The sequence below is a fragment of the Puntigrus tetrazona genome, chromosome 2 (genome assembly GCF_018831695.1).
Source record: "Puntigrus tetrazona isolate hp1 chromosome 2, ASM1883169v1, whole genome shotgun sequence".
Classification (NCBI taxonomy): Eukaryota; Metazoa; Chordata; class Actinopteri; order Cypriniformes; family Cyprinidae; genus Puntigrus; species Puntigrus tetrazona.
The window spans coordinates 20,728,956-20,747,399 of NC_056700.1; the positions used below are offsets into that span (position 1 = coordinate 20,728,956).

General features: G+C 36.5%; 1 protein-coding gene across 1 annotated transcript in view; it reads right to left on the reverse strand.

The window, feature by feature from the left end:
* Positions 1-18,444, reverse strand: part of myo10 (myosin X) — a 36,791-nt gene that overhangs the window by 15,315 nt on the left and 3,032 nt on the right. Inside the window, exons 2-15 of the mRNA XM_043257472.1 lie at positions 13,175-13,273; positions 11,672-11,830; positions 5,710-5,897; positions 3,471-3,608; positions 3,260-3,384; positions 3,118-3,131; positions 2,899-2,983; positions 2,115-2,218; positions 1,716-1,845; positions 1,470-1,588; positions 744-890; positions 553-653; positions 360-426; positions 179-271 (exon numbers count right to left, since the gene is read on the reverse strand). Of these exons, the coding sequence (XP_043113407.1) occupies positions 179-271; positions 360-426; positions 553-653; positions 744-890; positions 1,470-1,588; positions 1,716-1,845; positions 2,115-2,218; positions 2,899-2,983; positions 3,118-3,131; positions 3,260-3,384; positions 3,471-3,608; positions 5,710-5,897; positions 11,672-11,830; positions 13,175-13,273 (1,569 nt within the window). The remainder of the gene's footprint in view (positions 1-178; positions 272-359; positions 427-552; positions 654-743; positions 891-1,469; positions 1,589-1,715; positions 1,846-2,114; positions 2,219-2,898; positions 2,984-3,117; positions 3,132-3,259; positions 3,385-3,470; positions 3,609-5,709; positions 5,898-11,671; positions 11,831-13,174; positions 13,274-18,444) is intronic.

The window sequence follows — 18,444 nt, forward strand, 5'->3', positions numbered from 1 at the left end:
CTTGATTTAAGCAAAATGCACTTAATTTAGTCCTATCAGTATGCTGATTTAAGCATTTTAAGATATTTTGACTATAAACAAGACAAAAATACTCAGCAAGATAAACCGTTTTTGCAGTGTGCAAACCTGATGCCCTTTAGAAAAATGATGATATGTGTGATATCTGTGAATGACGTACAGAATGCTGGCTATGGAGTTTCTCCAGCAATGTGTCATCAGTGCCTTTAGGAAAATGACTCTCCTCATTCACAAGAGCAAGCAAACCCAACTTCTGCAGAGAAAACAGGCAAAGACACACTCAGCTCTAAACGTCAGAATGTATACAGTGTTTTTGAGTGAGCCCGTGTTAGTGTGTGTACCTTTTCTATGAGATCAAGGCACTCTCCATTATCCATCCAGTTGACGTCATCCCAGACCAGCCCTTCTCTTTGAACGCAAAGAAATAAAATTTGCAGAGAATTAGATGTTTTCCATGCATGTTAGTTTAATCTGAAGTGTGTTTTGGTTGGTGACGTGCTGAGTGTCTACGTTTGTATATTAGTAATGACATACTTGTTGTACTCGAGTTGCTCCAGAGAGAAAATGTGCTTGTTGAAATACTCCTGTAGTTTCTCATTTGCATAGTTAATGTTAAACTGCTCAAACCGGTTCACCTGAGAGGAAGAAAGAACATTAAGCAGAAATAGCACTAGTCTTGACCACCGTCTTAAAACCTGTCATAAACACGACGTAATGACTCTCACCTCAAAGTTCTCAAACCCGAAGATGTCCAGGATGCCGATGGATCGAAAGTCTTCATTGCCATTGATACGGTTGTTCAATTTACGAATGATCCAAGTGAAGCACTGAGAGTAGAGAGCCATCGCCATAGAGTCTCGCGAGTCCACCGCCTGATGCACACAGATATATTAGTGTTGTTATTCTGAGTTCAAAAGCTATGTATTATTTACTTAACCATAATTAAGGTTTAAAATGTATTAAAATGTGATATGTAGCGTTCAATTTCAGTTTTCCACTAACTTGTTTTTATATTGTTTATTTCTAGATTTTATACATTTATTCATATTCATCTTCAACTAAAAGTTATGCTATATTCATACAGCGTGTGTGGAAGGTGACATGTTTTTAATACAATGCATTTACATGTGAAGTCCTCTAGAGGGAGGGAGAGTTTCTAGGCATGTTTTTAGTGATTTCAAAAGTATTCTGATAAAATCTGTGCTGTTTTCACTAGGGTTGCAAAGAAAAAAATTCAGGTACATTTCTTAAAGTTTCCAAAAAATCCTGAAAATTTTCCACCTCTTTTCAACCCTGATTTTCAGGTATGGCTTGATTGATCATATATACGGATAACTGCTTATCTCTGAATATTATTCTTGCACTTAACAGTAATATGCTGGCACTGAAAGGTTTTGTAAATATTGTGTTAAGAAATTAAGTTCTGATGTTTAATGGGAAACACCCGTTACCTGCTCTACAGTTAGAGGTGTGCTGATTTCTTCTCCTCTGAGGATCATAGATCTATGTGTCAAAACTTCAGCCAGCTGGGCACAATCCAAACCCAAAAGATCTCCAGCTTTACTGAGAGCTAAACGAAGACATATTTTACTTTAATATAAATGCAAAGCAATTAACACCAGCAGATTACAGTAAACAACTCATACATGAATGAATTAATCAAGAGGACAAAAAGCAGAAAGTGGAGGAGTGAGTACCTGATTTAGAGCAGACCTGGGCTCCACCTGCTGTTAAAAAATCTATGTTTCCCACATGCAAGATTCCTGAAAGGAGCCTCAACACCTCCTTGATGTTCTCTTCTCCAAACTGCATTGTCCTCAGAGCATTCTAACACACAAAGTCAATCAGCATAAATAAAGAGTTATTTTAAATCGCAATGACAATATTTCTTAATATTGCAGTTTTACCTGTATCTTTAAACATATTAATACAGCATTAGAGACTTTCTCCAAAAACATTAAAATTAGCACTGACCACAAACCTTTAAAGTTATATGTGGGGGAAAAGAGTAGTAAAATAGTTTGTTGCTGTACAGCAGTGGAGTGTGTGTTAATGTACTTTAGAGTAATCATACAGTGATGTTGTGACTGGCTTACCAGCACTTCCTGAAAAGTCTCTGTGTCATTAATGGCTTTGTCCTTCACACATCCTGACTGACCCAGATAGTGAAAGCCCTCCGGAGGGGAAAGGGAGAACGACTCTGTGAGAAAATGAGGGAGAGCGATAAACACAGATCTTAAACAAACTGATACAATGTCACAAACATCACTGATTCACTGTGATACTATGACTTTTTGACCTCTCTGTCTCATTTGACAGTGACATCAGCAGAAGGTGAACTCTGGCTTAGGTGACTAAACTGAGAAAGCCATGAATAACAACAACAGTTTTGCACATTATATGGCTCATCACTAAACCTGTAATCTCTAATCCGCCTCTGTTTTTGATTTATGGCTTGAAGTTAATTTAAAATGAAATATATTACTATAGTTATTTATAGGTTGCACACTGGAAGAAATCTGAATATGAAAACAGAACCACACATGGCAAAAATCTATTTTAAACAATTTTAGATTCCCATCATCTAAACTGAATCACACTGAAATACGTTAGTCACTTTGTTTCATGCATTCAATTTTGTTAATGTTTTTAATAACAACAACAACAACTGAATGGATTAAAAATGGTAAAACTCAATTTATTAACTCTGGGGGAGTTGCATGGAGAATGAGCCCTGTTCCAAAAAGTAATGTGTTCCTTTTAGGATGTGATACTTATATAAGGGACCTTTGAAGGACAAGACATTATAAGTCTCAATACAGGGGTTAAAAAGAGGCTTCAAACTGAAATCTGAAGACAATATAGACTGCCCAGACTCACCTCTCTGTTCTGCACTGATTCCAGCCAGCAGAGCATAGAATATGTGATAGTTTCGTTCCCCGGGATTTTGACGCACAACACGATTCTGAGAAAAACACAGACAATAAGAGTCCAACAAAGACATAATCAGTGACCCACATAAATCATGCACACAAACACACACACACACACACACACAGAATCATACATATAAAAGTTTAAAAAATGTAAGAAACTCACCTTTTCTAAAAGGTCTGTGTGTTAAAAATATATAGTCAAGGCAAATTCAGAAAGAGGCACAATCACAATAATGGTAATGAAATAAAACTACAGAAATTAATTAACAGATGACATAACAAAACAAAGCACAAACAGAGGATACAGTCTGTGATTCTTCCCCCCTGGATGTTTCCATGCTGACTGAAATGAAGCTGGATGAATTTCCCAAAGCGACTAGAGTTGTTATTGTGAACTGTTTTAGCGTTTCCAAATGCCTCCATTATTGGACTAGAAAGACAGAGAGACAGGTAATGCATCAGAGTGAGCACACTTTGTATATAGAGTGTTTTGTGTTATTTAATATATGTACAAACCTGCTCTCCAGAATGGCCTCCTCTACGTGAGATGATGCTCTCTTTGCAGTTGAGAGCGCCACACTTTGCTGACTCATTGCAGACAGAAAGCGCAGAATCATCTTTGTGCTCTCAGTTTTACCTGCTCCACTCTCCCCACTGATACAGACATACACACACAAACACACACACACACAAACAGGGAGATGAATATTAGCAAAAATGGTTGTAATGAGCAGATGTTGCCAGCAGAGGGCAGTTACATTCTGGCTCTTCAAATAGTCTTTCAAGACACAAGAAGATTTACTGGTACAGTTTACTGCACACTACTTTTCAAATGTTTGGGACCAGTACCAGTTTGGGGTCAACTGATAAAAAGTGGAATTAAATATATTTTTGTTTGGTTCATCAGAGAATCATGAAAAATATGTCACCATTTCCAAAAAAATATTAAGCAGCCTACTTCCTAATAATAAGAAATCTTTCTTTAGCACTAAGCTGACATAATAGAACAATTTATGAAGGGTCATGCTGCTCTAAAGATTGGAGTAATGGTGTTGAAAATTCAGTTTTGTATCAAATAAGTTAATAAGTAAAAAGTAAATGTAAAGTTATTTTAAAGTACAATAAAATTTCACGTTACATAGATGCAGTCATACTGAGATAAAAATATATACAAAAAACCTTACCAATCCCAAACATTGGTGCATTTAACACACTTTCCACAAATTAGGGCAAACTCTCAGGTGTTCAGACTACTGTCAATTGTGAGCTGTTTAATTTCTATACATTTTATGGGATTTGCAAAAAAATATATGAGACACATTTAACAAGCTAATATAATAATTTAATATGCTATTAAGTATTCCATCCGTGTGCAAAGTTACTTTCAGCTCTGTGTTTTTTGTCCTGCCGCTTGCCCTTTTAATTAGGCAAGGCTTGTTTGTGCTCGCTGTGGTTTCATCCTGCAGGTCTGGGAGTTTGAAGGTATTAGATTTCCATTGAAATTCTATGTTGTGGTTTGCAAAAATGGCAGAAGAAAGCGTTCCTGTATTGTGCGTAGTTGCAGCACAAGTTTAAGAAGCACACTTCAGTTTCTACCTTGATTTCTGCACAGTAAGAGAAAAGCCTGTATTCTTTTGGTAGCCCTATCAATGTCCACATGTTTGCTGAGTCTGTACATGCTCAGGGTTTTTCTTAGTCTAGGCTTGGCCACGGCGGTCAGGTATTCTGCCAATTTGTATTCTCTATGTCAGCTCTCAGTAAAGCCGATGAGAGATCTGCAGTGCAGAGAACAAACACAGCAGTCTAGCACCTTTGACCTCTGCATGCTTGTGTAATGAGTGCTGTTAGACAGCCATGAGTTTGACCTCTCGCAGTCAGAGGTGAGGGTTAAGGTCAAGGCAGAAGACTTCATATTCAGACTAAATTAAATAAAAATGAGAACACAAAAGGTAAAAATCTTAAAACGAATCCTGCAGAAACCACTGGCCAGTTAAAGGGATAGTTCACCCCCAAAATGAAAATTCTGTCATTAATTACTTCCAAACCCGTAAGACCTTCATTCATCTTCTGAACATAAATTAAGATATTTTTGAGGAAATCAGAGAGCTATCTGACTCTCCACGGACAGCAACACAACTGAAATGTTCCCAGCTTATAAAAGTAACGTTAATAAATATATCGGTAAAACTGTCCATGCGACATCAGTGGCTCAAATTCAGTTTGAACACATTTTTGCACAAGGAAAACAAAAATAACATAATTTACCCAAACATTCTTTTCCCCTGAGTTACATCTTCCTCCATTTTAGAAAGAATCACAATGCACAAGCATGCTTTACCCTAGGCATAACAAACCGCATATTTTTTTTTATTCCCCCTGAACGCAAAAAATGCGTCAAATACGCTCTCCAAAATGGCAGAAGATGTAACTCAGGGTAGAAGATTGTTATTTTTGTACAAAAAAAAGTATTCATGCGCAAAAGTAGCGTCGCAAAACTAAAGTTGAGCCACTGATGTCACATGGACTGTTTTACCGATGTATTTACTATGTAGTTTCTGGATCTGGGATCATTTCCGTTGCGTTGCTGTCTATTGAGGGTTGGATTTCTCTACGATTTCATCAAAAAGGTCTTAATTTGTGTTCAGAAGATGAACGAAAGTCTTCCGGGTTTTGGAATGACGTGAAGGTGAGTAATCACAGAATTCTAATTTTGAGGTGAACTAACCCTTACGTGCAATGCGATTCAGAAACCCACCTGATGAGCACACACTGGTTGTTGGAGCGTTTCCACAGTGATCTGTAGCACTCGTTAGCGATGGCGTAGAGGTGAGGAGGAATTTCGCCCAGGTGATGTCGACTGTATCGCTCTATGGCTGTGGCGTCATATACATCTGACAGACACTGATAAGGGTTTACTGCTGCTAAAATAGAGCCAATGTACGTCTGCAAACAGATAGAGGAATGAAGAGAGGCAAAAAAAAGGAAAATAGAGACTCATTAAGTAAATAACCACATTTTATAAACACGTCAAGCATGTGTGCACGTTTGGAGACTACTACCAACTTTTTTAAAGCCACTGATGCAAATAGATTGGATTGGTTGTTGAGATGTTTTGATTTGAATACCAAATAAGTGCAAATTGGCATCTAAACGGTCAAATGTTCGTGTGAGTTTATGACTCGTCACACACTCCATCTCTCTTTCCATACTGTATATATGCTCATAAATGTACAATTGGAGATGACATTTGAATTTATCATGCAAACTACAAACTGCATGCGTGTACGGATACATGTGCATACATGAAGCTAATTTGTGTGATTTTGGACACTATGCTGATGTTTATCATATGGACACAAACAGTTTGAAACATTCAATTCATCTTCTTTTGTATTTTGCAGAAGAAAGAAACATTAAATAGTGATTCACCACTAGAATGCAAAGACTTTCGTGCTAATGTCTTTTTTTTAATGCAATGTCTGTCAAAATCAACATTTTCCCACCGAATCCTTAAAGGATGATAGTTTAAATGAACTTGCACTTCTTGTTTATTAGGTTTGTTCAGTCAAATCATCTAGATGAATTTACACAGTACGTTTTATAGTTATATTAATGTCGGATTGTAATTCAGCGAGAGACAGATGGAAACACAGGTACAGTAGAGTAAGTAGTTTTAAAGCAGACATTAAGCTGTCAGTATGTGGTCCTCAGAAGGGGAAAGCCTTCTTATGGAGTCACAGGTGTTATCAGTTTGCTCTGAATGGGCTGGCGGGATTCCCTTCTCTATTCTAGTGCAGGAAAAATACAGTCATTCTTGTAATAAAAAACAAAACACCTTGCTATTTTAAAACTGAGGTGCACTGTTGTCTTAACATCTATGTGACTGAATCTGTGCTTGGAATCAAATACATATATATATATATATATATATATATATATATATATACACACACACACACACACACACACACACACACACACACACACACACACACACACACACACATATATATATATATATATATATATATATATATATAGAAAGAAGAATGTAAAAGTAAAATATAAATTAGAAAGTACCACATTTTTAAAGTCACCAAAGGGACAAAGTAAATACTAAAAATGATTTAGCAAATAAAGCTTCTTAACACTTTTTATAACTTGCCACTTAATCGACCCTTTCACAAAACCTGTCCTCCTTAGTTACTGTTGCTGTGTCTGCCAAGTCAAGCCAAGTCCTCATTATTTATATAGTACTTATTACAATGCAAATTGTGTCAAAGCAACTTTACAGTATTAAATTGGGAAATAGAGTGTCAAAATAGTGTCTTTCTCCCCTGACCAGACAAAACCAGAAGTTTAAAACTAGGCTGCAGCCGAGTCAGTCTCCTCAGAAAACTCTGGTTCATTTTCATACAAGCCATGCCGCTCTCACGCTACACATCGTGATCTCACTGAAAAATACATTGCCGAGCAAAGAGGAAACTGACAACACACCAACAGACAAAAGAGAGCAGGTTACTTCTGCTATAAAATAAGGTCTCAGCTTTTAAATTGTGTCTTTTTTTATTTTTAGAAATTTAAACAATAAATATTATATTGTGGCTCTTTAATGTATCATGACAGATTGCTGTAGTGCCTCAGTTCAAGCAGCACATGACCCTCTTTTCATATTTACTTAAAACTCAAAATAAACATAAATTATTAAGGTATTTTATTGCAACCACAGATATTTTTTTCAAGTTTAATTCCAGAAAAGTTAATCTTCTCTCCTAACTGATTCGTTTGTCAGACAAAATGGTGGATTATGCATTATGATTGGTCAGAACGCTTGTCATTTAAGCTTATTGCGAAAGGTCAATTAGCAAATGACAATCCAATTAATTTTCAATAGTATAAATCGATTCCTGGTCAGCATTTTTTCTTGTTCTAGAAATCATTTAGCTTGGACATGTAATAATACTGAATAAAATAAGATCATACTACTTTCTGTCAAAAGTAGCAAGTTTTATACCATTATGGACATCCATTAAGGGAATAGCAGAAAAAAAAATACTATGGTAGTTAATGGTGACCTAAAACAACCTGGTTACAAACTTTCTTCAAAATATCTTACTTTGTGTTCGGCAGAACATAAAGATGTATACGGATTTGGAACTACTCCAGGGTGAGTAAATGATGACAAAATTAAAATTTTGGGAGAAACTATTCCTTTAAGTTGACAGTGTCCTGTTTGATATGCAACATCAGATCCCAATAGCACAAACACTGCTAATATACACTCACAGTGTGCCAGAATATTTCATGAAAAATCATGATTGTGCTGTGCTTTGGTGATTTGGGTGACTATGAGGTTTTGAAGCAGCCCATTTAGATTAAATGTGTACTATCAATAAATAGTGCTCATATCATAAATGGCTCAAAAAAAGATTTCTAACATTGGGACAGTAGACTGCCATATACTTCCTGAACAAGACAATGCTTAATATAGAAATGCACACTCCTCATGCTATTTCAGCCACATAAAGATACGGCAGAAATACTGCGAGTAAGTCAGTATTGGATTCATCCAATCAAAGTGTGACACACTGCCCCAGTAAAATCCCCCAGATGCCCCTGTGAGGGTTTAAGTGCTACCTCAGAAATGCAATGAAGGCCTACAGCAGTCATGTCCTTCTCATAACCTCCCCTGGGTGTGTCTGCAAATGTGTATAACAGCACTCTGAGGGGTTTAATTAAGGTTCAACGTCATCTGTATCCCTCTGTTTTTGTTGGGTTCGGTCCAGTGGGGCTACTAATAACTTCATACTGTAGTTCTAAATTCATAAAGCAGACTAGTCACAGTAGATGCACTTTTTAGGAAGCACATTTTATATGCTGTTTCACATGCACAGACAGAAGCAGGCATGAGATTGCAGTCTAGAGAGACAGCTGAGATTGACAGCTATGCATAGTGATGCATAATAAACTGAGACACACACACACACACCCTCTCAATGTTAAACCGAGTGCGTAGAGTGAGAGTTGAAACATGATCTGGCCCAACTGAAGCAGAACTATTTCCTGCTACACACTCACACAACAGTGAAAGAGAGAGGCTGCAAACGAAATAGAGAGAGCAATACTATGAAAAAGAGGTAAACCTCACATGCAAAAGACATTTTCTGGATCACCAGCCCCCTTGTGTGTGTATGTGTGTGTTTGATGTGGGAAGCTGGCCTAGTATTTTCTGTCCAAATGTAAGGCAAAAAAAAAGTCCACAGCTGTTTATAATCAGAGACGGGGAGAGAGAGAGAGAGAGAAACGTCTTTGTGTTTTAAATGCTGTGGAATCGGATCTCAGCTAGACACACACATTCCACAAGACGACCCACACACACACACACTCTAAACCAGACGCTTTTTTTTCATCACAACTTATGTTTTTAATGGCATTAAAGATTACTGTTTATCTTTACTGAGTCTAATCACATCAGCCCTAGTATTAAGTAAATAAAGCTTTGAGTTTATGCATCGATTTTTAATATACACATTTAAGTTGAGGAAGAAACAGGCAGACATTTCACAAACCACCAAAAACTAACCACGCACACCACACACAAATAACACCCTAATTCATTCTGATTGCTCCCATATGTCACCAATTAGCCAATCAGTTTAGCAGATCTGTGGCGGCTGCTCTAATTAGCCAATGAATTCATTAGATTCGCAAATGTGGATTTACAATTGTGGTTTTACGTGATTTTCTCAGTAAGAACATTTTAAAGATGAAGTGTCTCTTCTGTGGCACCAAAAGGAAGTTTCTAAAGATTTACACGTACAGCTAAACTTCGGCTATCAAACATACCAGACAATGAAGAAAAATGTGTTCATGTGTAATTTTGGTTTTTATCTGGTTTTGGCATCATAACATAAACCAATAAAAACCACACACGAGTTGTCAAAATGTTGAACATTTAAATAAAAAAAAAAACTTGTGTCATGTTATCATGTTTACCTGATGAAGCTTTTTTTATAAAAAAAGTCCCATGGGCTATCGTGTAATATAAATTCAAACGTGACACTGAATTACATGAATAATAAAATATTTTTCAGATTTTTAAGATAGCCCTAACACTAAAACACACCTTTTTGGCAGACTGAAATGAGAGATTCACATTAAGGCACCAATTAGTCCTTTTATCCCTTTTCTCAAACCATAATGTGTGGGAAAAGGATTCAGTCATGTCGAAACAGGAATTTTTTCATGATAAGAGTTACTCTCATAGGTGACTGGTTATCTCACAGTCAAACTGATCCAATCACATGGCATGTGATTACGTGACAGACAGACAGACAGACAGAGAGAGAGTGTGTATGTGTGTGTGTGTCTCTATGTGAGAAGGAGGAGAGTTGTCTCCTGCAATGATTGCTCTATTTATAATACTCAATGACTTAGCAAACGAGGCATTACTTTATTTGTACATGGAGATGCAAGTCCTTTATTATTATTATCATTCTTTTTAGAAGTACTTTGAGTGAATAATGAAAAATAGCAATTAATGACTATATATATGCACACAGTGTCAAAACATCACACTGAAAACTTATTAAAATTCTCACATTATTTGTTTAACGTATTTACTGTCATTTTAAACCCAATAGTTTTTTTTCTTCTTCTGTGGAACATTATGCTGAAAATAATGAAAGTAAATGAGGGCTTGGGCTGTCAAGTGCTACAATGACAAATAAGAACCATAAAAGTATTATAAAAATAGTCTTGTGCGCTATAAAGTCGTATGATGCCGCTGTGTGGGGAACAGATTGAAAGTCCTGACATCCGCTCTAGCTCTTCTTGGCACATTCATGAGAGGACCAGTCATGTTCGATTTGTGAACAAATCATTATTTTGGATCAGATGTTTTCAATCAATCGTTAATCTAGTTCTGCAATAATTTACAGTACCTTCATGGCATTTGAGTCCTTTTTGAAGCATTACTGCCCCATACGTTGTTCCCTTTCTTTTACTATACTGAAAAAAGAGATCCGGATATTCAATATTCAGGATATTTATACATTTTTGATCCACAGATCAAAGAAAATGAAACAGGTTTAAAATGACGGCGAGAAAGGACGAGAAAATTATGTCAATTTTTAAGCGAAATATTCCAACTACACAGCAGTGTAAACAGATGTTATCCAGACAGATGTTAAATCCCCCTAAATGCACACAAAGAATCACTATGTATTAATTGGACTTGATGCAGATGCTTGGAAATAAAGACTTCTGAGAGTCAGCAGTAGCATGTTAACTCTCTTCCTTAGAGTCAGTCTGGAAACTTGGAACTGGACTGTTTTTGGCACAGATCACATCCCGACATAGCACACACACAAACACACACACACACACCTAACACGGTTGAACCAGCCCCAAAAAAGAGCACAACACAGTACACTGTTGTAAGGAAAGGCTAAAAGAGGGAGTATAAAGAAAGACTGAAGGGGAGAGAGACATGTAATTAAGCAAATATATTTTACTTTGACACATTAAAGAACAGAAAGCCATCCAGCCACCTGCACAACAACCCTGTATCCTTGACAACTGCGTCTTTCACTACAGCTGAAACATTCACAGATTCATTCTCGTCCACACACACTCATTTGTAAAAATGCACGCTTGATGAGAAACGAACAATGTCATGCTGAGTGTGTGTGCGTGATATTGATGTGTTTGCTCACATATATGCTCTTCTGTGTGTAGCGGAGCTGTAGGTTGTGTAGAATGGCCCCGTCATGCAGGTCCTGTAGGGTTGCCATGTCCTCGACCCCATTGATACTGCTGCTGTGCATTGGGTAAACCCTCTGCCTGCTCACAGCATTCTGTTTGTAAGTGTACACCTAAACAAAACACATTTGCAACACATATTAACAGTGTTTATGTTTAGTTCTCAGTATTTTTTGTGTGTGTAATGGTTATAATAGAAACCAGAAAGAAAGCAATATACAAAGAAAAAAAGTTATTATGTGTTACCGCTCTAAATTCTGATTGGATGACCCCTATTTAAAGGAATTGTAAAACGGTTGATATATGCTTTGCATCCATGACAGCACATCAGCTGAATTCAACAATAATGCACATTAACCCAAGGTTGTTTCAAGTTTCAACTAGTCTCGAGACTCTCAAATCATACATTTTTCTCTTTAAATTTCCTGCTGAAAAACAGATTAAACCAGCCTAAAATTGTTTGTTGGTCTGAACCTAGTCTGCTCACGCTGGTCTGTTTGCTGGTTTTTCCTTCAAATTAAGATTCTATCTCTCTCTCTCTCTCTCTCTCTCTCAAATATTGTGTTATGAATTAAAACATTTCTGGTAAATAAATCCTGGTAAATATTCCTTAAAAACAATGCTTTCATAATTTATTAGTAGTTGACTTCTTTTCCGAATTGTGAGATATAAGGTCCAATTTCTAACTTTTTTCTATTTTACATCTCAATTGTGAGTTAAAAATGAGTTATAAAGTCAGAATAAAAAAATAAAAAATGTATTGTAGCTTTATTCTCAAAGTTGAGTGATATAAACTTACAATTTCAAGTCAGAATTGTGACTTATTCACTGACAGAAATGGGCTTCCATAGGAGGAAAGCCCTTTTTAGCAGTATATTTTATATTTATTGTGAATTTATTTCATTTCTTTTGACATTCATTTAGCTGACCATTAATAATAAATGTGATTTTTAAAGCATGATTATTAATGATTTTTTATTAAAACAATACAACTAAAACCAATGTTTAAAAAACACTAAAATGCAGACTAAATAGATTTGTTTATTACTTTAATAAGCTATACAAACTATCCTGATCCCATCTTGGAGGTAACAAATGGTCCGCTGATTGTACTGCAGACCAGAAACAGAAGCCAGATACATAAACACGTTGCGTGTGTTTGAATGTGCATGCGAGAAGATGAGAAACAGACTCATGAAACACGCATTTAAACACAAACACACAGCGCTCAGTTGAGAAACAGGCTTAACTGAGTTTCTGGTCATCTCTGTGTACCTGGTGACTGGCTCCATGACGACAAGCGGCCTGCTGGTCTCTTCCAAACAGGCGGGTACACAGAGAAGTGTGTGTTTGTGTAAAATGAGAGCACGACACCTGTTCAGCAGTGTGTCTGAGGTGCACAGAGCAGATGTTAAGCCACAGTTCCTGTGTAATGCATACACTGCCACCCCCCTTACCTGTCCACAGTTGGTGTTAAAGACCACCACTCCACCAGAGCACGAGTCCACCGTACTTGGGACATAATGATCCTCCACCCAGAGCCACACACGACAACCCTGTCAAACACACAAACGCTGGTTAGCAACATACTGAACAATAGCAGAAACAAAAACAACTGTTTGCAAAACCACATGTTAGATGGACAGTGGATTCTGAAATGAAATTATAAACTGTGTCAGAGAACATCTTGTGGTACAGACAAATCACTAACAATTAGTAGTAACAGTACAGTACAAACAACTGTTCTGTTAAAACGATGTGGTATTTGTAACTATAGCTCTTGACATCTTGGTATTTGTAATTCCAGATTGTAGTCTCACGCGTGTCTCCTAAATTTTCAAAAAATGGCAACATTTTATCTCAAGAAAGACTCGAGCTGTGCTTTTTTGCTTAAGTACCAAAGTTTGTGATCAAATTTCAAAGATTCCAATTTAAGCTTTCTCATCGATTTTTCCATGACTAAATTATCTGAGCTATGCTATCTAAATAAACTTTGGTAGCTTTTTTACTCTGTCTGTTTCTCCTACAGAAGACAAAGTTGAAACTTAAATGAATGTAAGAACTTCTTTAAGTCTCCTAAAAATTAAAGATCAACTTTTGAGCAGTATCTTTTTTTCTAGAATGCTCTCCTCATTAGGACAAAAAAGTATAATTACCAATAACTGTACCTCATTAGAGCAAATTCCCCCCTCTCTCTCATATGCCACACACAAACACACACTATAAGCGTACATGCTGATGGAAGAAACACATGGTGATCTGAACAGGCATGACTAGCTGTGAGGCCCTATTGAAGCACACACAGTTGAACTTTAACCCCATTCCCCACTTACATGCAAGCACACACACACGTATAGTATCAGCACTACATTAAACACTGCAGCATTGTGTTCAGTCCATTGCCACTCTGCATTATGGGTATTGTAGTTTTTTATAGTAAAAATGTCCTAAATGTAGAATTTGCCATTTATTTTTCCACATGGAAAACATCAGAGCCAGGCTATAAATCAAATACAACATGAACACAACAAAGTAATTATGTTTGACCACAGTACAAACAGTAACATGCATGTTTTAAATTCAAACTGTGGAATTTGAAAAACTCACTGAAACCATTGTGAATCACTTAAGAACAATAATTAGGATTTTTAAATCTTCAAAATGCATCAGTTAACCTGTAATCCTCTTTCTCAACCACTTATTAATGCAGTGGCATAAACTCAACAGTCCTTTATAGCTTAGAACTATGGAAACACACACACACACACACAAAACTGCTGAATGATCAGACTAAACTGCAACAGAACAGCTGTGCAGCTGGACACACACACAGATGGACACTTTCTCCTAATAATCCCTAGCATAATATGCAGAAACAACTACAAGTAGCTAAACCATTCTTAGATTGATTTCACTGGAAAGGGTGTCACAACAGCGTTTGAGGAACACTGATTATTAGCATCAGTTTGGGAATAATAGCATTTTTCTTCAATTTACATATTTTGTGACATACGGAACTTTTTGTTCAATTCAACAATGGAAATTAAATCAGCATTTTTGTTAATGACAAAATTAATCAACAGATTAAGCAGTTAAATTAGCAGTTAGCTGCAGCCCAATTGTAAAGATTATTCTAATAAAAATAATAAAAATCCACAGTTTACCTAAAACTAAAGGGCCACAGTAACCACAGAAAAACTTTGCTTTGGTAAGACAAAAGTCTATAGAGGAAATGGACAATTTAAGTCATTTTCTCTGTGATTACTGTCACATGCACATCTTCACGGTTTCTAACAGCCTAAGCGCACATGCGGACATTCTGCTAACCTGCCACTAGTTTGCTCATGTTTGTAGTTGTAAAAAGCAAATAGACACAAACTAAGAAAGACAACAGAAAGATAGAGCAAGAATGAATGAGAGATGATTTTATCAATGGGACCATTATATTACACACTGTGTTAATGTAAAAGGAATCCGACTTTTAAAGATGACTGATCTGATTGTTTCTGGTAAGCATGACACCGCCTGCAGTTGCAATACTGATGATTTTACAGGAAGTGTTTTGCGTATTAACGTGTTTACTGTCTAAAAAGAAATCAACTCTGCACCGGACTGACTCTAGATTCAAATGAATTTAAAACCCTCAAAACCCAGAGTCAGCCCCATCAAGCTACAGCATCTCTAACCCACACAAACAGGAAGCTGTTTTCCTCCCTAAACCAAGTTTATCTCAGGAATTCTGGGCTTCTAATCCAATTCACCATCTCTGCAGTAAACCAGGATGCACTGGGATACCGTTTCCCAACATTTGACCGTGTTAACATGTGTGCATCTTTCTAAATAACGTTAAGCAACAATGTTAAGAAACTTTTGAATTGTTCATTGTTTTTTTAGTATGCATGATTTACTTCAAGGACAAAAATGCTCCTCCAAACATTTGCTAAATCTTACAAAACCTCACTTTGGGGACATCCGGGAATCCATCTGGTGGTTGAGGCATTGAACTTGAGAGAGTGTGTGTGTGCGTGTTTTCTTGACAGAAGCATATTTCAGGTTAAGCAGCTTTGACTATGTCTTGTGTTTATCTGTAAACATTATAAGATTACAACCGCTCAACAAGTTTAAGACCACAACACACACATGCTCACACATTACAGTTTAAATATACTCTAAACATAACTTAGATGTTCACACTGATATCCAACTGTACCTTTTGAAACCTTAATGTGTTTATAAGCATTGTAAAAGTTTAATTAACTGTGATTAATCACAGAGAAAATAAAAGTTTTTGTTTGCATAATATATGCATGTTCTGTGTTTATTTATTATGTACGTACAAATACATCCGCCATATAGATTTTGAAAATATTTAAATAATTCTATCCTATAATATATTTTTATATTCATATAATTTACATTATAAATAAATCAATTTAATATATAAACATATTTTACTGTAATATATACATGCATGTGTGCATTTAAATATATGTAATAAATACGCATGGCAATATTGTGAAATATTAGAATGTTTTGTAATTTAATATATCTTAAAATGTTACTTCTTTTTGTAATCACAAAGTTTGATGTTCAGAAGCAATTCTGCTTCTGTGTAAAATTCAGTAAATTTGATTTGATTTGCCTCTTAAGAATGATTTATTAATATCAATGTTGAAAACAGTTAAGGTTTCTTTTTTAAGATTCTTTGATGAGTACAAAGTATTTATGGTCACTTTTGATAAATGTAAAAAAGAAAAACTGAGCCTAAACTTTTTGAATGGTACGTCTCTGCCAGGTTTTCTGGCCAATATTCACTTCCTGCGCTAAAACAGATGGCCCAAGGGAATCACGGATTTAAACGGGTAGCAAGAATCCAACTAAAACACCACATGCACAAAACTGATGCACAAAGGCTCCCAAATCAAACATCGCTGACTCTTCTCATTTTGTTTCATGTTCAGATGAAAGAAAAACCTCGCTTTGAAGTGCACCGTGCGCATGCATGTCTGAGTGTGTCCTAGTATTGTGTATCTAAACTCTTAAAATAATATCAGAGTTTTGGAGGGCGGTCAAGCTGGGCGGAGTAAAGGATGAAACAGACCAGAGTTACTCTGTAATCTCACTGCTGCTTACCGAGCATGTTTAGAGCTTACCACACACACATGCACACACACACACATGCACACACACACACACATCTCCATTGGTCTTTCTCTGTCCCCCTTTCTTTCTCTCATTTGGCTGCAGGAAGTGAGGGATCAGATATCGTTTGGGTCAACAGGAAGGCAGGCCAGTGATGAAGGGCATTCCTGCATACTTCAAACCCAAAGACCCACACTACAGCTCTCTCACACGCTGGGCTTTGGGTTCAGACTCGGTCCGGTCTCCTAAACTTATAACCAAACTTATTTCACCAAGCAACCCCCCTCAAACACGCTCACTTATACACTGCATTGCTGCCTGACCTACTTTTCCAAAGCACTCTCATTTTCTCTCTCTCTTTCTGTCCTACGGTGAAAAATGTGTGTTTATACTTCACGACGAGAGTGAACAAGCGAGAGAAAGCTGTATAAACTCACGCAGAACAAAGACAAAGACCATCTTCGTACATGTATGCGTGCGAATGTGGATGTACTTTGCACCCGGTGCCTGTTTAGAAGCTTCGTAGCTTGCAATTTTTATGAATCATTAAAGGAAGTCCTCTTGTTTTCTTCCTCTTTGTTTGGTAATTATAATGCTTCAGTCATTCGGGAACAGACTAATTAAGCATTCAGGTTTTACGTGTTAATTGACATGACTCAAGATTAAATGAGTTGTTTGCCTAAAAAGAAAATTCTGTCATCATGTACTCATCCTCATTCTTGTTTGACTATTTCTTCCATGGACCACAAAAGGAGGCATTTTGAAGAGTGGGCAACGCTTTCCACGCTGTTAAAATAAATAGGGAAGTTTTCGAGATTCAATATGTGTGAAAGTCTATTTGACGCGAGAGGATGTGAGTTATATTTCAAACCTTGAAATGATTAATTCACAAATCAGAGTAATTCAATTTAATTCAATTCTCAAGTTCAACTAACTGACTTGATACGGTCACAAAAACTTTTTTTCGTCTCGTCTAAAAGATATCAAAATACTTTGATATTCACAATGTGTGCAAGTCTACTTGATTTGTTAAGAAGATGTGCATTAATCAGCATTTCATACCATGAACAGAGATCTCTTTGAGTTCATGAAAATAGCAATGGCTGTTCGCAAAACACTAATTCTATTCAGTCAGAATTTTTCAATATGGTTAAGAAAAAAATGTAAATGATTCATTTACAAATTAGAGTGATTCAGTTGTAAAGTTTAACTGACTTCATTCAGTCACAAAAGCTCAAATTTCATTTCTTTTTTTCCATTTCTCATCGAAAAGCCACCGTATTCAGAAAACATATCGCATACAAGTTACATGGAGCAATTTAATAGGCACTTTTGTTTTCATTTTGAATCTTGAAAGTTAGGTCCCCATTCATTCAGGACCTAATCTGAAAATGTACCTTTTGTGTTTCAAAGAACAAATACATTAATAGAGGCTGGAAACTGGATGGGTGAGTAAATTGTTTTCTTTTCTGGTAAACTGTAACATAAACATGAAACACACGAGTTTAAAAACAAACGAACCAATACCAAGTCCACTAACGGATTTGTCTTTCAGTATTCCTCTTTATTGGCAAGGGGTTTTCCT